This window comes from Parasteatoda tepidariorum, chromosome 8, assembly GCF_043381705.1.
Source record: "Parasteatoda tepidariorum isolate YZ-2023 chromosome 8, CAS_Ptep_4.0, whole genome shotgun sequence".
Taxonomy (NCBI): Eukaryota; Metazoa; Arthropoda; class Arachnida; order Araneae; family Theridiidae; genus Parasteatoda; species Parasteatoda tepidariorum.
In genome coordinates, this window is record NC_092211.1 from 41,512,375 (window position 1) to 41,536,988 (window position 24,614).

Sequence of the window (24,614 nt, forward strand, 5' to 3'; positions counted from 1 at the left end):
TATGCTTGCATTTTTGACGAAACTGAAAATACTTCGTACGAAACTTCATTATTGAAACTCTTAAATGTATTTTAAACATATATTTCCAATCTTTCACTTGTTTTTTACTAATTTTTGAACATTAAATTTAAAAAAAAAGAAGAAAAAATATTAAAATGCTTAGTTTTCTATTTTTTTTTCAAAAGCATGTAAATAATTATAATGGTTTCCCTTGATTACGATCTTTAACATATATTCTTAAAATCCATATCGAAAATTAAATCACCATTGAATACACACTAAGGTAAATTAATTAAACATTGATTAAGAAAAACGACACCCTGTGGCTGATTGGTATCGCTGTGCAGTCTCGCGCCACAGGTCCTGGGTTCGATCCTCCGGCCGGGCAAGGTTGTCTCAAAATTACATCCTTTCAGTAGGTTTATAAAATCAGTATGCTTAGGGACTGAGCATTGGGGGTTCCGCGCTCGGACTGGCCACTCAATCGGAGCATCTGCTTTTGCAACCCAGAGCCCCAGGTCAAGAAAACTGAGATGGGCACAATAGGCCTTGGCCATCTTTGAGCTATTGCGGCACCGAGTTGAGTTTTAATTAATTTAAAAAATAAAGCAAGGGAGAAACAAAGTAATTGAAATCTAAGAAAGTTCTGCGATCAAAACCCTTTTCTCAAAACTCTCTGTCTCCCAAGGAAACAGAGAGTTAGCGAAAAGGGATTTTCATAAAAAATAAAAATTAAAAACCAAGCTTCTTTGGGCTGGCTTTCACTTTCTTTTATAGAGCTTTCCTCAGTAATGATTCAAGAAATTTCCATTGAGTTTTTGCTTTTAAGTTTGAGAGTATTTTAAAATTATATATTAAAGATAATCTTCACAGAACGGTGTAGGACATATTTTTATTTTTTATGTTACAGCTATATCAATGTTATATCCCTTTTCACTGACCAAAATCTTATTCTTCATTTTTACCAATTTTATGAAAAAGCAGTTAAGGTGTTTAATCTATACAGGTTTCAAGCTTGACGGAGTTATCTTTAATGATGTTTAGTTGTATAGATTTTGAGAAAAAAAGACAGGAAAAAATGTTAACAAAGCATGTTTTTAAAATTTCAGGGAACTTGAAGTTCAATAAGGAGGTGGGGACTATTTCTAACCTTTAAGTGAGATGAAGCTAAAATTTCTTAGCGGCGTAAAAAAATTAAGAGTAAACAAAATTAGGAGTAATTAAGAGTAAGATTTTTAAATAATAAAATAAAACTCGAAAGATTAAGCAGTTTAGCATTTCACACCTCTTAAGATTGCATAGAAGTTCCTTAAATAGAGAGTGGTCAAATATGTTCCAATAAGGGAAAGATAATATTTAGAAAATCGAGAAATATATTTAGCTTGATTCTATTTCTTCAAGTACTTCAGGGAAAAGTTACATAATAATTTTTTCTCTCTAGAATTTACTTACATCTTAAAGCAGATATTCGTAAATTGGCACTTCACTGACTTTTACCTAACCTGTACCAAAAATCAACGGTATGCATAGGTGTTTTCAGGCTGGGAGTTTAATACTTTTTTTTGTATGTTTTTTTTACGATATTAAAATGACCATTGATAAATCTAATTCAGGTTTAGAAAATATTATTGTTCAATGTATAAACAGATATTTTGAAACATCAATATTTCCTAATGATATAGCGGGATATTAAACTTCTGAAATCATCTAGCGCTTGTTTGTTATTGATAAAAATATAGTATAATTTATTCCATTAGATGAAAGTCATAAGTTATTTTTGGAGCATAAAAATACTTTCTTGTAAGATTTATTTTTATTATTAGCGTGATTATAAAAATTCTTTCAAAGGGCTCGTAATTTTTTCATTCGTACTGTGCTTCCCATTATTTAACTTTTGTAAAACTTAGAAATTAAGCTACATTAATTGATCTATTTATAATACTCCATATATTATGTTATAATACAAAAATAATGAAATTATGTTTTTAGGAAATTACGAGCGGTGCCATTTTTAATGTTTAAAATAGCTTTTTTGTTTAAAAAAATACGCATAAAAATCGTTATTACAATAAAAAAATATGTACTATAAACTTAAAGTTTTTTAAGCATTTTTTTTTTAGTTAAAAGTGTATCTAAAATAAGAAAATATAATCACAATACTTAGTTTTATGATTACTAGCATTTGTTTTAGAAATTTATTTCTTATATATTAAATTTTTGGCCATGAAATTTTTCCCCCTTTAAATTTTTAATTTTAAAAGCATAAAATGTAAGGCTAATCAAAAATACAAAAACGGTGACAATTTTTAATGTTTAAAACAATCTTTTTTTAAAAAAATAATGCAAAACTATCGCTATTATAATACAAAATAATTTGTTATAAATTTTAAAGATTTTATTTATGTTATTTTAAAATTGAAAGAGTTATCTAAAATAGGAAAATATGCTCACTACGCTTAGTTTTACAATTATCAGAAATAATTTTAAAACTTATTGCTCAATTATTCAATTTTGTGGCCTGCAATATTTTTCACAGCTAAACCTTTAACTTGAAAAGCATAAAATTCAAAGCAAATCGAAAAGAAAGTATTTTTTTGTTTAAAATAACATATAATTTTTATATAAATAAAAAGATTTTATTTTATTTCTGTAACGAAGAAAAGAAATATTTGAATATCGTTTATTCACCAACAATGAAAAGTCTGTGTTGACCATTTTCGGCTTCAGCCAGATGTACAAGATAATGAAATGTGTACAAATAAGATTAGTATTCATAGCACCTGTGTCATCGGAGGTATATTTGGATATTTTTTTCTATGTAACTTACTTAGCGGCTACATTTCTTTTCATAAAATAGGAAGTAAGAGTTTTGTTCAACAGAGGAAGAGAGTCGTCACATCTTGTTAAATGTAAGTGAAAACTAATTTTTCTATTTAATATTCTTAATTATAATATTGTATTTACGCAATTATCTATTAAATTAATAAATTCAATAGTCAGTTAAAGAATTTTAATTAATATTTTAATTCAGTAGCATGTCTATAATTTTCTATCACTATTATATTTATATTTGAAAAAAGTATGGGTGAAACTACCGGAATATAGTAAAATTTGCCATGTTTCTGACTCTATGGAAAGACCAAAAATCTTGGTAATTTTTAATTAATTTGTAATTCATTTTTCTATTTAATATTCTTGATTATAATATTATATTTACGCAATTATCTATTAAATTAATAAATTCAATAGTCAGTTAAATAATTTTTATTAATATTTTAATTCAGTAGCATGTCTATAATTTTCTATTACTATTATATTTATACTTGAAAAAAATATGGTGGAAACTACCAAAATATAGTAAAATTTGCCATGTTTATGACTGTATGGAAAGACCAGAAAATCTTGGCAATTTTTACTGAAGTCTTTTTGTTAATTATTTTGCAAAAATTAGCAATAAAATATAATTTTATAATATGTGATAAAATTTGGTATATGTAGTAAAATTTGGTAGTTTTATCATGATAATTTAGATCATGGCATAAAAGCCATTTATTCGGTTTAATAAAACCGAAATATACGGTGCTTAATCCATTCATTAGGTAATTTCCCTAATCACGTGGTAACGATTTACCGTAAATTTTGGTTTTTAAAGTAACAGTACATGTTTAGTAAAATATACAAAACTGAAAAATTAATGTATTTTTCAGTTTTGTATACTTTACTAAACGTGTACTGCTATTTCAAAAACCAGAATTTACGGTAAATCGTTACCACGTGAACAGTAAAATTACCTAATGAATGAATTAAACACCGTATACTTTGGTTTTATTAACCAATCTGTATGGAAATATCCTTACGGTAATTTTACCAGAATATTTTTTTTCCATTTAAGGCATCAAATTATAATAAGTGATGCGAATTTATTTATTTTTTTACAGTTGTTTTATGTATAACACGCTATGTTGTATAATTAAAAACTTATATTTATCTGGCACCTATAACGCTGTAATCAATTATTTATGAATGAAAATAATTTTGTAATTTTGACTTATTAATATTTTTTTCAATACATAGCATGTCTGTAATAATCTGTTAAAAATAAAACAAATGCGATAAATTAGAATAACTATTATTACTAAGTTATGTCTTAGTTACATATTTTGCCTATTAAAACATGTTTACTTTCTGATCAATTATAATAATAAATTATATTAATGTATTATGATTTATGTTCCTATGACTTTTTAATTTTTATAAAAAATTAAACAACATTTTTTTTTTATAAAAAATCCATTTCAAAATATTATGAGAATGATTTTTATAAATTAATAATAAATTTAAAATATATTTTGAGAATTTTTACCGAAGACAATCAAACTTATAATTTTTTTGTGATTCACTTCCTCATTGTCGGACAAAAACGCAAAATGGTATCATTAGTTGTTGGTCACAAACAGAGGTGATCAGTTTTCAATAACATTCTACTGGAATTCATTTCTTCTAATTAATGTTTTATTCATTGCTAGCTTTTCTATAAATATATTTACACTGTAATCTGATATATGTAGGTATTATGTTAATATTTAATTATTTATTCTCATTGATTGGATGGATTCTCATATAAATAAATGGATGTATTATCTAAAATACCCTATTTGCACTATTTTCTGCAATATTTAAATATTAATTTAATCTAATTAGCTTCCCCAATTTGATTGATTTTTTAACATGCAACACATGTGTAATAATCTTTTTACTCAACGCATACCATGATTAAGAGCATGACATGCAGGTATCATGATACGCATATCACGCGTATCATTGGTATTATGTGAATAGTTCTTAGATAATAAAAATATATTTGAAATATTTTGACGCATTTTACCTAACACAATTAGTCGTATAATCCATTTTTCCGTAAAATCCATTCCCCCCTAAAATTTTATACCGTAATATTTACTATATTTAGAATTATTGTAATAATATTTATTTTATATATAATTTTTTGCTCAGTAATACGTTCCTGTAAAAATTTATTTTTCGGTAACCTGAGTGCCAGTTCTTTTTACCGTAATTTGATCTGGAAAATCTTACAATGTAAAAAGTAACTGATTGGTTACTAGCTTTTTGGTTACGAACATTCAAAATAGCATTTCGGTATAAAAATGAACTCGCCATGTCAAAATGAATTAAAAAAAAAAAGAAAACAGAAAAGTTTAAAATTTTTTTATTTTTTTTTGTAGAAAAAAATTTAGGTACAAGTGCTGCAATCATGTTTTCATTTATACTTTACTTAAATATATTAACTTAAACAAATGGAAAATTAGCGAAAAATAATAATACTAAATTAGAAATAGTTTTTTTTTATGCAAACTTAACTTGACTATAATTTTTTTCAATTTTTAGTGCAAGTATTGATACAAATTGGACAAATGTTTGAAGCCGCTTTGTGCCTGTTGTTATTTTGTTATTCTTCTAATTTGAAATATGGTAAATGTCTTTTTCTTTATCCACAGGTATCAGTGTAAGCATTTCTGTATCAGTTTTAGATTATACGCATAAATAAAAGCGTTTATTATGCACTATTTTTTTATTAAATTAGAATTTAAACAAAATATCAGAAAAGCATTTATTCCATTCTATTAAAAGTTATATAGTTGACTTATAGTATGTACCCGATTGCTTTGATTTGATCTGGAGAAAGTTTCAACTGAGATTTTTATGTTATGAAGAGGGGTTCAAATTTTATTATGTTAATTAAGTTTTAGTTAAACTTTTATATTTTATTATTAATTTATTCAAAAAATTTATGAGGCTAATTAAGAAGTATATAATAGTGTCATAAAAATTATATTCAAAGAAGAAAATCTTAAGGTAATCTCAATTAGTTTTCAGCCCTTTTTATAAACTTCAATTTCCGTTAAACCTTACTTTCTAAATTTCAAAAGCTTATTTTGTGAATTTAAAATTTTGTAGTTTAATCTACGAGCTTTAGTCATAACTGAAAATATAAATATATAAGGCAATTATAAATTTGACAAATTTTTAATTATACACTGAGAAAAAATATGGTCAAAACTACAGGAATATGGTACATTTTACCTTGTTTCTATCTCTATGGGAACACTGGAAAGCTCAGTAATTGTTACCCGAGGTGCTTTGGTAAAGATTTTGGTTTGTTTGTTTGTCGTATTCCTGTTTAGGCAGTGGGGGGTGCGATTGTTCCTGTTTTTCAGTGGCGCCATCTATGGGCAGGAATTCGACTTCTGCCATGCCATTCACACAACCACAAGGCGGGTCACATTCACACACAAAGTCGAAAGGACATAGAACACACAGAGAGAGAAAGAAACATCTATGCCTTGCCAGGGATTCGAACCCAGGATCTTTCGATGCAAGGACAGTTCCCTACCCCTACACAGGCCGGTCGGCAAAGATTTTGGTAAAACTAAAAATAAAATATGGTTTTACAATCTGTAATGAAATTTGATAAATCTGATAAAATTTGGTAGTTTTATCATTAAACCTTAAGGAATGGTATAAAATCCTTATATTCGTTTAAATTTAATTTTTAATTTTGTATTTTTTACTAAATGTGGGAGGATAAGAAATATATTTTTGAAAACCAGAATTTCCGGTAAATTGCTATAATATGAACGGAAAAAGAAATGGTATATATACCATATGTTTCGGTTTTATTAACCAAAATTGTGTTTTTTTTTACTAGAAATGTTATTGCAGTACTGTAACTTTACTAGAAAATGTTTCTCCGTATGAATTTAATATATTTTTTAATTAATCGTTTTTAAATAAATTTATAAATTATTTGAAAACTATTAGTTAAAAAATATAATAGTTAATTTATCTATTGAATTAAATTGGGATCGGTGTAGTTTGAAAAAAATTTATTTTCCTTTATTTCTTTCAGAAAATTCATTTTTTTTAAAACGTCATAAAATTTTCATTAATTGACAAGGATTGTTTGAACTAATCACCATTTTATGATACAAAAGAAGATCGTTGCTTTTAGTGCTCAAATAATTTTTTGCCCTTAATTAAAAATGGTCCATAATTGTGCAATTTAAAAATTGATTAATATAAATTCAAGAATATGTATTTGCTATAATTTATCGAGCTTTGAAATATTAAAAGAGATAAAAATGATCTTAACTAAGATTTAAGTAACATAATTAAATATGTTTTTTGACTAAGCTCGTTATTCATGTTTTAGTCATTCTAGAATCATGTGAGAGCTCTATTGTAAATCCTTTGAACTCCATCCAAAATGATGGCTTTTAAAAATTCAGATTTGTTTCAAATTCTTTTCAGCGGAAATTTTATTTCCATAGTTTTAAAGAACTATTGAGGATTCTTTTTCATCCAATAGGAAATTATTTTGTTGTGTTTTTATTTTGTTTGCTATTTTGCGTCAAACACTTAGTGTTGTTATCGTGTTGTTACCTTAGTTAACTTGTCATTGTTTCCTATCATTCAAATAATTAACAAGATATTTATTTTCTACTTATACACGCGTAAAAAAGGAATACTTCAAATACAAATGTATAATTGATAAGTTTTTTAAAAAATATATATTTAATCTATACCAATTGCCTTTCTAATTAATCAATTAATTATTCATATACTTATTATCTTTAGGTTCAAAATCTAGTATAGTCTGGAGAATTAGTTATTTGCTAATACCAGTGCTAGTTTTACAAGAAATTTCAGTTGTAAATGCAATACCACCTCTCGAATTAGCTACAAAATTGTAAGTATGCGAGTATGTTATTTTTATATAAATAATTTATCTCTAAATCATCTCACAGAAAAAGTCTTTAATTTCATGTTTAATAAAGCATTCCGATTTTTGTAATAACTATTTTTCTGAAGATAATTTAGTTCATAAAAAATTTCAGCAAAATACTTGTTCAACAAGAGATTTTTAGACTTAATAGAATAATATTTAATAACTTATTTCATACCTGTACACATAAATGTTAAGTCAGATATTATGAAGTGGTTATCAACATGAGAAGAACCCCTATGGTTGAGTGGTAGCACTTTGCTCTCCCTCAGGCTCAGGTCCTGGGTTCCATCTCAAACCGAGCAAGGCTAACTGATTCTTTCGCCCCCTTTTGTGGATCGATAAAGTGAGTGCGAATCATGTTTGAGTACTAAACACTGATGGTTCCACGTATGACTGACAACTCAACTGGAACATCTGCTCCTGCACCTCAGAACCCAAGGTCATTAAAACTGGAGGAGCACAGTAGGTCTTAGCCCCCCAAATCAAAATACTTGATGTTCCCATCAAAACATTTAGATGGTTTATATTGGTTTCAGTGCGATTCCTGTCGGTCCGACATCCTTTGATGGTCACCGTCATCCAGCATTTTCCATTATGTGATCATGTTTTTTGATATGAAAACCAATTTCCATCATTCCATGATGGAAAATGCTACTTTAATACTACGATGGTTAACCATCAAGAGAAGTTTGATTCTCATGGACCAACAATCCATGATGGTTCCAACTAAACATTTAATGGGGATTCTTGTTGGTTCTTAGGAATATACCATAAAAACAATTTGGTTTTTTACGTTGGACCATCATAAATCAGTCCAAATTCCTACATACTTATGGTTACTTATTTTGGTTACCATCAAAAATATAGTGGTCCATGATGGAATTATTGATGGTTACCATCAAGATTATGTTGGNAAGAGTAAGATTTTTAAATAATAAAATAAAACTCGAAAGATTAAGCAGTTTAGCATTTCACACCTCTTAAGATTGCATAGAAGTTCCTTAAATAGAGAGTGGTCAAATATGTTCCAATAAGGGAAAGATAATATTTAGAAAATCGAGAAATATATTTAGCTTGATTCTATTTCTTCAAGTACTTCAGGGAAAAGTTACATAATAATTTTTTCTCTCTAGAATTTACTTACATCTTAAAGCAGATATTCGTAAATTGGCACTTCACTGACTTTTACCTAACCTGTACCAAAAATCAACGGTATGCATAGGTGTTTTCAGGCTGGGAGTTTAATACTTTTTTTTGTATGTTTTTTTTACGATATTAAAATGACCATTGATAAATCTAATTCAGGTTTAGAAAATATTATTGTTCAATGTATAAACAGATATTTTGAAACATCAATATTTCCTAATGATATAGCGGGATATTAAACTTCTGAAATCATCTAGCGCTTGTTTGTTATTGATAAAAATATAGTATAATTTATTCCATTAGATGAAAGTCATAAGTTATTTTTGGAGCATAAAAATACTTTCTTGTAAGATTTATTTTTATTATTAGCGTGATTATAAAAATTCTTTCAAAGGGCTCGTAATTTTTTCATTCGTACTGTGCTTCCCATTATTTAACTTTTGTAAAACTTAGAAATTAAGCTACATTAATTGATCTATTTATAATACTCCATATATTATGTTATAATACAAAAATAATGAAATTATGTTTTTAGGAAATTACGAGCGGTGCCATTTTTAATGTTTAAAATAGCTTTTTTGTTTAAAAAAATACGCATAAAAATCGTTATTACAATAAAAAAATATGTACTATAAACTTAAAGTTTTTTAAGCATTTTTTTTTTAGTTAAAAGTGTATCTAAAATAAGAAAATATAATCACAATACTTAGTTTTATGATTACTAGCATTTGTTTTAGAAATTTATTTCTTATATATTAAATTTTTGGCCATGAAATTTTTCCCCCTTTAAATTTTTAATTTTAAAAGCATAAAATGTAAGGCTAATCAAAAATACAAAAACGGTGACAATTTTTAATGTTTAAAACAATCTTTTTTTAAAAAAATAATGCAAAACTATCGCTATTATAATACAAAATAATTTGTTATAAATTTTAAAGATTTTATTTATGTTATTTTAAAATTGAAAGAGTTATCTAAAATAGGAAAATATGCTCACTACGCTTAGTTTTACAATTATCAGAAATAATTTTAAAACTTATTGCTCAATTATTCAATTTTGTGGCCTGCAATATTTTTCACAGCTAAACCTTTAACTTGAAAAGCATAAAATTCAAAGCAGGTTGAAAAAACGTCTTTTTTGTTTAAAATAACATATAATTTTTATATAAATAAAAAGATTTTCTTTTATTTCTGTAATGAAGAAAAGAAATATTTGAATATCGTTTATTCACCAACAATGAAAAGTCTGTGTTGACCATTTTCGGCTTCAGCTAGATGTACAAGATAATGAAATGTGTACAAATAAGATTAGTATTCATAGCACCTGTGTCATCGGATGTCTATTTGGATATTTTTTTCTATGTAACATACTTAGCGGCTACATTTCTTTTCATAAAATAGGAAATAAGAGTTTTGTTCAATATAGGGAGAGAGTCGTCACATCTTGTTAAATGTAAGCGAAAATTCATTTTTCTATTTAATATTCTTAAATATAATATTATATTTACCCAATTATCTATTAAATTATAAATCAATAGTCAGTTGAAGAATTTTTACTAATATTTTTATTAATATTTAATATTATTTAATATTATTTAATATTGTTTAATATTATTTAATATTATTTAATATTGTTTAATATTATTTAATATTATTTAATATTAGAATTCTTATTAACACTTTATTCAGTAGCATATCTATACTTTTCTATTGCTATTATATTTATAGTTGAAAAAAATATGGTTGAAACTACCAGAATATAGTAAAATTTGCCATGTTTCTGACTTTATGGAAAGACCAAAAATCTTGGTTATTTTTACTGAAGTCTTTTTGTTAATTATTTTGTTAAAATTAGCAATAAAATATAATTTTATAATATGTGATAAAATTTGGTATAGGTGGTAAAATTTGGTAGTTTCATCATGATAATTTGGATCATGGCATAAAAACCATTTATTCGGTTACATTTATTTTTCAGTTTTGTATATTTTACTAAACGTGTACTGTTATTTTAAAAAACAGAATTTACGGTAAATCGTTACCACGTGAACAGCAAAATTACCTAATGAAGGGATTAAACACCGTATATTTTGGTTTTATTAACCAATCTTTATGGAAATATCTTTACGGTAATTGTACCAGAATATTTTTTTCCATTTAAGGTATCAAATTATAATAAGTGATGCGAATTTATTTACTTTTTACAGTTGTTTTATGCATAACACGCTATGTTGTATGATTAAAAAGTAATATTTATCTAGCACCTATAACGCTGCAATCAATTATTTTTAAATAAAAATGCGTATGTTTGTCTTATTAATATTTTTTTAATACATAGCATGTTTGTAATAATCTGCAAAAAATAAAATAAATGCAATAAATTAGATTAATTATTATTACTAAGTTATGTTTTAGTTACATATTTTGCCTATTAAAACCTATTTACGCTTTGGTCTAATATAATAATAAATTGTATTTTTGTATTACGATTTATTTTCCTATATTTTTTAAATTTTTATAAAAAATTGACAACATTTTTAAAAAAAATCTATTTAAAAATATTATGAGAATGATTTTTATAAATATATAATAAATTTAAAATATATTTGAGAATTTCAATTCAAAAACTCAAGAATTCAAGACAATCAAACTTATAATATTTTTTTGTGATTCACTTCTTCATTGTCCGACAAAAACGCAGAATGGTATCATTAGTTGTTGGTCACAAACAGAGTTTACACAGTTTTGGTCACAGAGAGTTGTGAATAGTTCTTAGATAACAGAAATATATTTGAAATATTTTGACGCATTTTACCTAACACAATTAGTCGTATAATCCATTTTTCCGTAAAATCCATTCCCCCCTAAAATGTTGTACCGTAATATTTACTATATTTAGAATTATTGTAAGAATATTTATTTTATATAAAATTTTTTGTTCCGTAATACGTTCCGGTAAAAATTTATTTTCCAGTAACCTGAGAGCCAGTTCTTTTAAATTGTAAAAAGTAACTGATTGGTAACTTCTTAAAATAGCATTTCGGTAAAAAAAAAATGAATTAGCCATGTCAAAATGAATTTAAAATAAAACAAAACAGAAAAGTTTAATATTTTTTTAATTTTTTTGTAGAAGGAAAATTTTAGCACAAGTACTGTAATCATGTTTTCATCTATGCTTTACTTAAATATATTAACTTAAACGAATAGAAAATTAGCGAAAAATAATAATACTAAATTAGAAATAGTTCTTGCATGCAAACTTAACTTAACTATATATATATATATATATATATTTTTTTTTTAGTGCAAGTATTGATACAAATTGGACAAATGTTTGAAGCCGCTTTGTGCCTGTTGTTATTTTGTTATTCTTCTAATTTGAAATATGGTAAATGTCTTTTTCTTTATCCACAGGTATCAGTGTAAGCATTTCTGTATCAGTTTTAGATTATACGCATAAATAAAAGCGTTTATTATGCAGTATTTTCTTATTAAATTAGAATTTAAACAAAATATCAGGAAGGCATTTATTCCATTCTATTAAAAGTTATATAGTTGTCTTATAGTATGTACCTGATTGCTTTGATATGATCTGGAAAAAGTTTCAACTGAGATTTTTATGTTATGAAGAGGGGTTCAAATTTTAATTCAAATTTTATTATGTTAATTAAGTTTCAGTTAAACTTTTATATTTTATTATTAATTTATTCAAAAGATTTATGAGGCTAATTATGAAATATATAATAGTGTCATAAAAATTATATTCAAAGAAGAAAATCTTAAAGTTTCTCAATTAGTTTTCAGCCCTTTTAATAAACTTTAATTTACATTAAACTTTACTTTCTAAATTTCAAAAGCTTATTTTGTGAATCCAAAATGTTGTAGTTTAATCTACGAGCTTTAGTCATAACTGAAAATATAAATATATAAGGCAATTATAAATTTGACAAATTTTTAATTATACACTGAGAAAAAATATGGTCAAAACTACAGGAATATGGTACATTTTACCTTGTTTCTATCTCTATGGGAACACTGGAAAGCTCAGTAATTGTTAGGCAGTGGGGGTGCGATTGTTCATGTTTTTCAGTGGGGCCATCTATGGCCAGGAATTCGACTTCTGCCATGCCATTCACACAACCACTACCCATTTATAGGTCGGGTCACATTCACACACAAAGTCGAAAGGACATAGAACACAGAGAGAGAGAAAGAAACATCCATGCCTTGCCCGGGATTCGAACCCAGGACCTTTCGATGCAAGGACAGTTCCCTACCCCCTACACAGGCCGGTCGCCAAAGATTTTCGTAAAACTAAAAATAAAATATTGTTTTACAATCTGTAATGAAATTTGATAAATCTGATAAAATTTGGTAGTTTTATCATTAAACCTTAAGGAATGGCATAAAATTCGTTTAAATTTAATTTTTAATTTTGTATTTTTAACTAAATGTGGGAGGATAAGAAATATATTTTTGAAAACCAGAATTTCTGGTAAATTGCTATAATATGAACGGAAAAGAAAATGGTATATATACCATATGTTTCGGTTTTATTAACCAAAATTGTGTTTTTTTTTACTAGAAATGTTATTGCAGTACTGTAACTTTACTAGAAAATGTTTCTCCGTATGAATTTAATATATTTTTTAATTAATCGTTTTTAAATAAATTTATAAATTATTTGAAAACTATTAGTTAAAAAATATAATAGTTAATTTATCTATTGAATTAAATTGGGATCGGTGTAGTTTGAAAAAAATTTATTTTCCTTTATTTCTTTCAGAAAATTCATTTTTTTTAAAACGTCATAAAATTTTCATTAATTGACAAGGATTGTTTGAACTAATCACCATTTTATGATACAAAAGAAGATCGTTGCTTTTAGTGCTCAAATAATTTTTTGCCCTTAATTAAAAATGGTCCATAATTGTGCAATTTAAAAATTGATTAATATAAATTCAAGAATATGTATTTGCTATAATTTATCGAGCTTTGAAATATTAAAAGAGATAAAAATGATCTTAACTAAGATTTAAGTAACATAATTAAATATGTTTTTTGACTAAGCTCGTTATTCATGTTTTAGTCATTCTAGAATCATGTGAGAGCTCTATTGTAAATCCTTTGAACTCCATCCAAAATGATGGCGTTCAAAAATTCAGATTTGTTTCAGATTCCTTTCAGCGGAAATTTTATTTCCATTGTTTTAAAGAACTATTGAGGATTCTTTTTCGTCCAATTGGAAATTATTTTGTTGTGTTTTTATTTTGTTCGCTATTTTGCGTCAAACACTTAGTGTTGTTATCGTGTTGTTACCTTAGTTAACCTGTCATTGTTTCCTATCATTCAAATAATTAACAAGATTTTTATTTTCTACTTATAATACACACGCAAAAAAGGGATACTTCAAATACAAATGTATCATTGATAAGTTTTTTTAAAAAAATTTATATAATATATGCCAATTACCTTTCTAATTACAATAAAAAAAATATTCATATACTTATTATCTTTAGGTTCAAAATCTAGTATAGTCTGGAGAATTAGTTATTTGCTAATACCAGTGCTAGTTTTACAAGAAATTTCAGTTGTAAATGCAATACCACCTCTCGAATTAGCTACAAAATTGTAAGTATGCGAGTATGTTATTTTTATATAAATAATTTATCTCTAAATCATCTCACAGAAAAAGTCTTTAATTTCATGTTTAATAAAGCATTCCGATTTTTGTAATAACTATTTTTCTGAAGATAATTTAGTTCATAAAAAATTTCAGCAAAATACTTGTTCAACAAGAGATTTTTAGACTTAATAGAATAATATTTAATAACTTATTTCATACCTGTACACATAAATATTAAGTCAGATATTATGAAGTGGTTATCAACATGAGAAGAACCCCTATGGTTGAGTGGTAGCACTTTGCTCTCCCTCAGGCTCAGGTCCTGGGTTCCATCTCAAACCGAGCAAGGCTAACTGATTCTTTCGCCCCCTTTTGTGGATCGATAAAGTGAGTGCGAATCATGTTTGAGTACTAAACACTGATGGTTCCACGTATGACTGACAACTCAACTGGAACATCTGCTCCTGCACCTCAGAACCCAAGGTCATTAAAACTGGAGGAGCACAGTAGGTCTTAGCCCCCCAAATCAAAATACTTGATGTTCCCATCAAAACATTTTGATGGTTTATATTGGTTTCAGTGTGATTCCTGTCGGTCCGACATCATTTGATGGTCACCGTCATCCAGCATTTTTCATTACGTGATCATGTTTTTTGATATGAAAACCAATTTCCATCATTCCATGATGAAAAATCCATTTTAATACTACGATGGTTAACCATCAAGAGAGGTTTGATTTTCATGAACCAACAATCCATGATGGTTCCAACTAAACATTTAATGGGAATTCTTGTTGGTTGTTAGGAATATACCATCAAAACAATTTGGTTTTTTACGTTTGACCATCATAAATCAGTCCAAATTCCTACATACTTATGGTTACTTATTTTGGTTACCATCAAAAATATAGTGGTCCATGATGGAATTATTGATGGTTACCATCAAGATTATGTTGGTCCATCAATGGAAAACCATCAAAAGTTTTGACTTGGGCCTACATGGGCTTTCACGCTTCTGAATTTAGTTTCGGATCTAACTTTCCTCAACCAGATCTCCCTGCTAGTTACCATAGCATTAAAAGAATTTTTACAGCCAAGTTTTAAATCCAGATATCGTGAAACTATTACCAAACTGACCAGTGGGTAGATCTGGGATTCATTGTTGGATAATCACATACCATATGATCTGACCAGACAGGTAGGTGTAGCTTACTTCAGAATATTAATTGGAAATGATAACCGTAAGAAGCACCTTCATAAAATTGGATTAGCGGACTCTCCGATTTGCCCGCTCTACCTGACTGGTTCCGACATGAACAGTGATCTCATGAATTGCTGTCCTGGAAATCATGTAAAAAATTTTAATTACTTTATTTGTGTTTCTGAATTGAATTGGGCTGCCCGTTGCAGACTGGTGGACATGCTTAGGTCTGGCATAGGATAAAAGAAAAGTTTATTTATAGGAAAAAAGTGATTCTACAAGATATTAGACTAAGTTATTTTTAAAAAATAATTATTTTTATTACGTTTCTATTTTGTTTCATCTATGATTAATTTTTATTTAATAAGTTATAACGATGTTCTAATTTTTACAAAGTGACTTAAGCTACCACAATGTGTTCAAAAACCTGGCAATTAACTCCTAAACAGCATCAATATTAGAGTTAAAGTTCAATTAAAGACGACATTATTGAATGAAAAAATTTTAAAACAAAGTTTTCAGCTGCATGTCAAACTACTCTTACAGCAATACTAAAACAGTACTTGCAGCAGCTATTGAGTTTGCAATCAGAAAGTACTACATTGTAACTGCAAGTTGTGGTCAGTACAAAAACATTTTCTATTGTCCTTTTACTCAACAGCGCCATCTAATGACGAAATTTGAAATATATTTTAATACTTGTGGAAAATAAATTCTAATTTCCTTAGCAAGATGTAGTCACCCATAAATTTTTATCTTCCCCCGTTTTGCTTTAATTTTTTTTTTCATTTCAGACAATTTGGTATAACTGATAATAATTTATAAGTAATTTTAACTACTTACGATTCTAACAAAGCATTTTTTTAAGAAAAGAAAAAATAAGGAAAGGAAAGTTACTTATTGGAGAGTTGAATAGCTTGTTGGATCATGTCAAAAACACAGTTAAGGAAGGACTACCTGTAGACAAAGAAAGACTGGAAGAGGTTTTGTTTATTTTTTTCCTTTCTATTATTTAAGCTACTTATGAGTTGCAAATAAAGTTTATTTTACACCTTATATGTGCGCTTTGTCTCCTACTCAATGTTTGCGTGATTTTGTTCGATTAAAAACTAATTCAATGCTAATGATTAAAATTAATTTGGTTTTTTCAACCTTGATTTTAGAAAGTTGTTCACCAAGTGTATTTTTTGTACGAAAGATATTCCAGTTTCTATAATACAGCTAATTCTTCTATCTGTTTGTTAAGGGAAGCAAACTTTTATCTCGACTCCCACTGTTCAAATATGATCATCTTTGCTATATATCTTTTCAAGAAACTAAAAAATCGATTTTAAAAATTTTGTTTTTATTTTCCATGTCATGATGTCAACTTTAACACGATTTTTTAAATTTTTAACTGCTGAATTTTCAATCATTGATGTTCTGTTGATAGAAAAAACATTTATTAAGGTTTCAACTTTAGTTTCGAAATTTAAATATTAAAGCAATAAGATTAATTATTCAAAGTCGAATATGTTTCTTGAAACTCGTGTTTAATTATTACAGAAATTTGAAAGATTCAAATGAGAAACAGTTTTCAAAAATCAATTTGAATTTGGTAAAATTAAATCATAAAATCTTTTTTCCAGCTTGTTGATATCAAAGATAAGTTTAAGAAGTTAGAAGTTGATCCAGGTGACTTACCCGTAGATCTGATGGAAAAATTTAAAGAAAAGACATTGGAAGCTTTTGGTATGATTTTAGCTAGTTTTAAGCTAGATAAAATTCCACAAGCAAAAGATCCAGAACTAGTTGAAAAGTTCCAAGAAAAAGTAGTACATAAGGTATTGACTTATTTTCTTTAAATACATTAAGATTACCAAAAAGTTAAAAAAAAAAGTTTTCAACTACGAATTCCAACAAATCAGAAATATTACATTCCCATTAATTTTTTTTAAAATATTGGATAAAAACACACTTAAAACTTTACAAAACAATATAATTTCTCAATTTTTATTGCAAGCCTTGTTTTTAAGCTTCTATTTCCTTTGTATGTTAAGGTTCACGGATAAAAATTTTTTTAATTATAAGGTATAGTGTTTTCAGATTCAATCTCTATATAAAAGGGATATTTATTCATTCTTAATGCTAATCTCATTGCAACATTGGTTCAAGCTTGCATGGTTTATTGCTTATTTATGGTTTATTTGCGATTAAGTTGTTGTTGTTGACTTATACCTGTTTTAGGCAGAGGGGGTGAGATTGTTCCTGTTTTCCAGTGGCGCCATCTATGGCCGAGAATTCGACTTCTGCCACACCATACGTCACAACCCGTTTATAGGGCGGGCCTATTCATACATCCACAGATCGTAATTTTGACCTGAATCAGAGAATGATCGATCTCCAATCCAGTACCCCCAGAGGTATTGATTTGTTATGGGAACATGGAGGACTTTTGCGACTCGACAGATTTAACGCGCATCAGTCACTTTACTACACGGGGAGTCTTCGGCCGGCGTGGTTCGGACCCACGAACTCTTGGACACGGGCCCAGCGCCCTACCGGATTGGCTATCCCGGCCTTTCGATAAAGTATGCTGCAATATTAAAAGGAAACTTACAATGGGTAGGTTTTACCTTGCTTATTTATAGATCTAAAAAGAATAAAAAGAGGATATATTAAAAGTTTAAAAAGTTACAAAATGACCAAGTTGCAAGACTACTGTTTAATAATACGTATGTAATCTGTAACCTGGACTCAATGCATTCGAAAACTTATGTTACATCTGTGGAACAAAGATTTCTCTATCCATTTTCTGGATTATCAAAGAAGACAATTTATACAAAAGAAAAACAAATACTGGAATTTACAAAATTTACGAGAACATTGATGCAATAAATATTCAATGCTAAAAAGAACGAGCTTTTCTAAGTATACTAAGTAATGCAATTTAAATATAACTAACCAAACAATTATGATTTTAAAACGTATACCAACAGTAATAGAACTAGCGAACGTATAAACTTTGATGGCTGAAATCTATTATCCCGGATTTAAAGTTAATTTGAATATTGGACTGCTCTGTAAGAAATTTGAGATCATAACACGGTATAAAGAACCTGCACTTGAGGTGCATCGTCCGTAAAAACCAATTTTACTGTAAAATATTCCACTGTAATTTTTTTTAGGAATAAAATTTATTTTATTGGAGTGATTTAGTGACGGTAACTATTTCTGTAAAAATTACTATAGATCAAATTTTTTGTTCCGTAACATGTATCGGTAAAAATGGATTTAAAAATAAAAAGTACTGGCACCCTGAGTGCCGTACATTTTACAGTAATTCGATTTGAAATTTTTTACAGTATATACATTCTGAATCTTAGACTCAATGTATCCGAAAACTTATGTTGGCATCTGTAAAAGAAAGACATTGCAAGCCATTTTTGGAGCAATCAGAGAGGGCAATTGCTACAAAAGTTGGAAAAATACAGAAATTCACAAAATTTATAAAGACATTGATGAAATAAAATTCTTAAAATTAACGATATGATATTTTCTATGTTTATTTTCCATTCAAACACAACTTGCCCAACAATTGGAATTTTAAAGCATAAACCAGCTGTACTAGAGACAACGAACGCCTAAACTGTGATGGCTGGATTCCATTAATGTGGATTTAAAATTAATTTGGATATAGAACTGGATAGATCTGGGTAAAAAAAGAAGTTCTGGAAAATGCCAAAGTCAACCCAGGGTTATCCTGTCAATGATGATGATTTTATTTTATAATATTTTATAATTGTCGCTGAACATCCGACCCAATTCAATGGGTTTGCGACTACTAATGTTCAACTCCGTAGTCTTGTAATTTTGAACCCAATCCAGAAGACAAGTGAAATCCTGGATCGAGTATTAGGAGAAATTTGCCTTCGTGTAGGACTTTTTGATGGAGGAGCTAACTTTTTTAGCTTTTGATGGAGAATGGAGGAGCTAATTTGCTTTGCATGGAGATGGGAAGACCACGAGAACCTCCCACGGTTAGCCTGACTGCAAGGGGAGTCTAACCCATGATCCGTCTACCACTGCGGATATTTCACGTCTGCACTGTGGTACTGCAAGCTGGACACCGAATTCGTATCAACTGGCATTCGAACCCGGTTCGCCGCATTGGAAAGCGAACGCCTCCTAAGCCATCACGGCCCTCAATGATGATGACGATGTAAAATTTAGAAATAAATACCCAGAATCTTTTTATATTATATAAAAATTAAAAAATTTTCATTCTCAACTCTATGTTCAATCTGCCCAATTCATTCAACACTTACATCACTTATAAAAGGGACGTTGAAATAAATCTTTTAAACAAGCTAACGACCACTTTTAAAGAATAAAATTAAATATTGTATTATTAAGATTCAATAATTCAAAAGAATACAAATCTCTGACAAAGCCGATAATTCCATAATTATCATCATTGTATTTAATTTGTTTCATTTTTGCTCTTTAAGAAATATTTCATAATGTTTGAAGTCGATTATCTATTGCTATTCTAAAAATTACGTTATAAAAATTAGTAATATTTTAATGTTATTATAAGTAATATTAAATAATAAATATTCATTTCAGGTAAAGACCGAATTTAATAAACACATGGAAAAAAGAGAATGTAAGTATAAAATCTATTGTATCAATTAGTCATTGTAAATTCTTTCTCATGAAATGTTTGATTCATCGCATTAAAAATAAATCTTAAATTTGTTACTAAAAGGGAAAGCGGTTAGACACCTCAATTTTAACCAAGTTAAGTCAAAACGTAGTTTGAATATTATCATTAAACAAAAAATAATTGAAAATTCGAATGACTTTTTCTCAAAATGCGACTTTTTAATGACTACGAATCTAATATTTTGAAAATTTTACGTCATGAACTAGCCGTAATTCAGAATTTACTTTTGGAGCACGAAATTCGACAAGACCAGGTGCAAATTTATTCATTTGCTGCTAGAAACAAAATTTCAGTTGATTCCTTGAAGAATCAAAATTCTAATAATATTACAAATATATTATTAAGACTGGCAGGGATGGAACGCCACATTTGTGGACTGATGCTCCACCTCACCTATCGTAATGTAAATTAATTAGAGTTTATGAAATTAATTGACCTTAATGAAAATTAATTAGAGTCAATAGTTAAAAGGTTTTTGCTTTATTTGCAAAGTAGGTTATTAGTATGTTATTAGTATTCATGTTTTGTTTTTCTGGAGAAAAAGCTTATGAGTTCTGATTGTTGCTAAATGTTTGATTGTTGCTGAATAAATTTATTTTGTCAGCCAAATTTCAATATCTGAATAAAGATCAAGTTGATAACCCTGAACTAGGGTGAACAAAATATTTCATATCTGAACCATCAGTTTATTGATTTTTAACTGAAAATCATTAAACTGCAGTTGGTTCGTAAATTCAGTATTTTTTAAAATTTTTTAGTCTGTTTAGATGCAGTAAATGGTAATGCAAGTAAACGATTCTTGTTCAGTAGTACATTTTTATAACAAATAATTTTCATGATTTTCAAATGATTATTTGATGCTACTAAATTGTAACAGTTGTAAATGTAAACAATCATTCAAATAATTTATTTTTAATGAATAATGATCAGGTTGATAACCCTGTACTAGGTTGAACAAAATATTTCATATCTGAACCAACAGTTTAATGATTTTTAACAGAAAATCATTTAACTGCAGATGGTTCATAAATTTAGTATTTTTTTTTATTTTTTAGTCTGATTAGATGCAGTAAATTATAATGTAAGTACACGATTCTTGTTCAGTAGTACATTTTATAACAAATAATTTTCATGATTTTCAAATGACTTTTCGATGCTACTAAATTGTAGCAATTGTAAATATAAACAATCATTCGTCCCGCAGTGGACTGATCGTTAAGACACGGTTCCCATCATATCACCGAAGTCTAACATCACTGGCTACGGTCAGTGTGCGGGTGGGTGACCACTTGGATCAGTCTGCGTAGGGACCGAGAGTGTGCGGTATTGGTCCTCGTTAAACTGTGCTGCCGTAAAGTGCTCGACTTCGCGCGCAGGTCGTCGGGCTACCGAAGCGGGGGTGCCATCCCCTCCGCAGAGGATCAAAATTGTGATGGCATGTCTTCGGATCATAATCTGGGATGTTTCCCAGACCGTCGCCAATAGCCCATTGTGCAGCTCCAGTGCGACGTAAATTAACAACAACAATAAACAATCATTCAAATAGTTTATTTTTTTTAACAATATATAAGTGTTAGAAAATGTTAAAAACAATACAATATACACTTAATTCTATATAATACTAACAAATTGCATTTTATTATTTCTGTAGTATGAAAATCTTCCATCATTATTTTTCTGATTGAAAATCTTCTTCATTCTGAAAGAAAACATATTATTTTATGAAAAGTGCCAAGATACTTTACTATGTATAAACTAATTCTAACTAATAATAAAAAAATAAATAAAATATGGTGTTAGAAATATTTTTTGTTGTCTTACTTTTAATATACTTCATTACAAATTATAGTGATTGTTATTTTTTTAGTTGTATTGGAGAAAATTGAATTTCAAAAATTTTTGGAAATAAATTTATATTTGTGATTTTTTCGGAATAATTATAGAACAACAGAAATTATGCTATTCCCTTATCTTTTGAAATTGTTCTATTAAAAATACTATTAAAAGATAAAAAAAATAGCTATCAAAATTATCATATTTAATCTTTTGTTGGGTAGATTTTTTTATATTAATTACACTAGAATTACAAATGTTAGGATAACTTTTGCCATCAAAATTTTAGACAACTAGGATATTTATTCAATTCATTTGCCAATTGCTCAATTCATTTATTCAATTCATTTGCCAAGAGCCATTACATTATGACCATCCTCCATTAATAACAATGGGCTCGCACAGGTTTTTATGGTTTCTCGCCCAGGAACAATGTCTTCATGGGGCACATTAGGACCCATAATCCTCATAGAACAATCCCTGACGTCTGTAAGCTACTTGAACATAGTTGCAGACCAGGTTCACAAATTCATGGCAATAGTTTTTCCTGCGGGGGATGGTGTTTACCAACAGGATAATGCACCATGTCATAAGGGTCGAATAGTCGAGGAACATTCCAGCGACTTTAAAGTCATGTCTCGGTCCCCAAATTCACCTGACCTTAATCCAATAGAGCATTTTTGGTCCTACTTGGAAAACCAAATTCGTGCTGCCACGCAACCCTCTCGCAATATGAGGGAATTGAAGGACCAGTTGGTGAGCGCTTGGTACCAGATACCTCAGACTACCTATCAGCACCTTGTGGAATCAATGCCACGGCGGGTGCTAGCAGTTTTGAGGGCTAAAGGTGGTCCTACATGTTATTAGCAGGGTGGTCACAATGTAACGGCTCTTCGGTGTAAATGCGAATAGCTCCAACAGAAAATTTAATATTGAAAGCAACTGCTTTAGAAAATATGTTTATTCAATAAACATGAAAAACAAAAAATTATTAGTAAAATTTTCCTTTTGTTAAAAAAGCATTTTAATGAATTCAATTGAAAAATGATTTCCATTTATTCATTTATTTATTGTATTTATTATCAGTTCTAAGATATACGGGGAAAATATAACAAAATATTTGCGTGTAAGTAAAGAGAATTTCTTTTCGATGTATTTTTGCATGCTAATTTTGCAATCTTTTGAACTTTCGTTTTGCAAATGATTCAGTAAGTGGTTTTCCCTAAAATTCTCATAATCGCTCATATAAGCATTGTAAGATTTTTCGAAATAAATTTTTGCTTTCTATGAATTAGTTTTTTTTAAAAAATATTCGAATTAAGACTATATTCGTCTATAACTTTAGAAATTCCATATTTTGTGAAATACAATCGTTCAAGAATGCATTTGAGACGCATACCTGAAAAACTAACATTATTATGCGTTAAATCATAATAAAAAAGTTAAAAAAAAGTGAAAACATGCATTTGAAGTTTATGATTTCAATTTTTTTCTATCTGTAATAATAAGATAAAAAGTTTTTCTGTTTGCATGGCTCTTTTAAAACTCCATAATTGTTTGAGCTATCGTCTTAGTTATCGACAGTAAGTACGTTTTATGTCTGATTTCTCAATTTAAAATATCGTCTGTCTTAATTAATCGACATATTTGAGGTCACCTTCCTCGAACCTTTAAGATTGAGTATTAAAACGTGAAGATCCGATTATTAGATCAAAAGTTATTCAGTGTGGTCCGTGTTCTATTTTACGCGCAGAACACTCAAGGTATTAATAAAAATTTTCCGATATCATACACTAATCTTTCATATTGTTTCTTTTCTTTTATGTAAAAAATTCATTTAATTTTAAATGTACTGAAATTATTAAAACTTAATTATAAAGAGATAATTTAAAATTAAAAACATCTGCTCTGTTGTTGGATTTTTTTTTCCCGTGTTGATTACTCTGTATTTTCAGTTAGGGAATAAATCAGTTTAGTTATTTAATATCATTCTAGATGGCGACACTAAATATAGCTATGTATTTTCCCTACACTATTTGAATTTTACATGTATTACAACAAATATGCACTGCTGGAAAACTTCGATTGGTGATGCTTTCTTCAAAAAACGAAGGAAAAAAAAAAAAAAAAAAAAAAAAAAAAAAAAAAAAAAAAGAAAGAAGGAAAGTTGATACTAGATATCAATATGAAATATATGAATAAAACATAAATTCATCAAAACTATTCATGAGAGCCGTAGAATTTAATAAATATTAATTTTCAATTTCTTAAAAAGCACACATCTTTAACATTTA

General features: G+C 28.0%; 1 protein-coding gene and 1 long non-coding RNA gene across 3 annotated transcripts; both read left to right on the forward strand.

Annotated features, from left to right (window-relative positions):
• The first annotated feature begins 2,772 nt into the window (after positions 1–2,772).
• On the forward strand, positions 2,773–7,773 carry LOC122272263 (uncharacterized). The gene is made up of 3 exons (XR_006226894.2): positions 2,773–2,909; positions 5,407–5,490; positions 7,657–7,773. It is a non-coding gene; the product is annotated as an uncharacterized lncRNA (long non-coding RNA).
• A 2,493-nt stretch (positions 7,774–10,266) lies between these two features.
• On the forward strand, positions 10,267–22,292 carry LOC107455701 (uncharacterized). 2 transcript variants are annotated; one of them, XM_071184690.1, is made up of 8 exons: positions 10,267–10,406; positions 12,258–12,341; positions 14,473–14,584; positions 16,648–16,762; positions 17,408–17,602; positions 20,388–20,427; positions 21,543–21,568; positions 22,139–22,292. In XM_071184690.1, exons 2-7 carry the CDS (start codon positions 12,284–12,286, stop codon positions 21,545–21,547), a joined length of 525 nt encoding a protein of 174 aa, XP_071040791.1. In that variant the 5' UTR covers positions 10,267–10,406; positions 12,258–12,283; the 3' UTR covers positions 21,548–21,568; positions 22,139–22,292. The 2 variants fall into 2 exon arrangements, with proteins under 2 accessions (XP_071040791.1, XP_015928833.1); XM_016073347.4 differs by lacking the exon at positions 21,543–21,568.
• The last annotated feature ends 2,322 nt before the right edge of the window (positions 22,293–24,614 follow it).

Coding starts and splice junctions, on each gene's coding strand:
- LOC107455701 (XM_071184690.1), top strand. CDS start 12,284: ATGTTTGAAGCCGCTTTGTGCCTGTTGTTATTTTGTTATTCTTCTAAT. Junction 14,585..16,647: donor CTCGAATTAGCTACAAAATT/GTAAGTATGCGA, acceptor CATTTTTTTAAG/AAAAGAAAAAATAAGGAAAG. Junction 16,763..17,407: donor ACAAAGAAAGACTGGAAGAG/GTTTTGTTTATT, acceptor TCTTTTTTCCAG/CTTGTTGATATCAAAGATAA.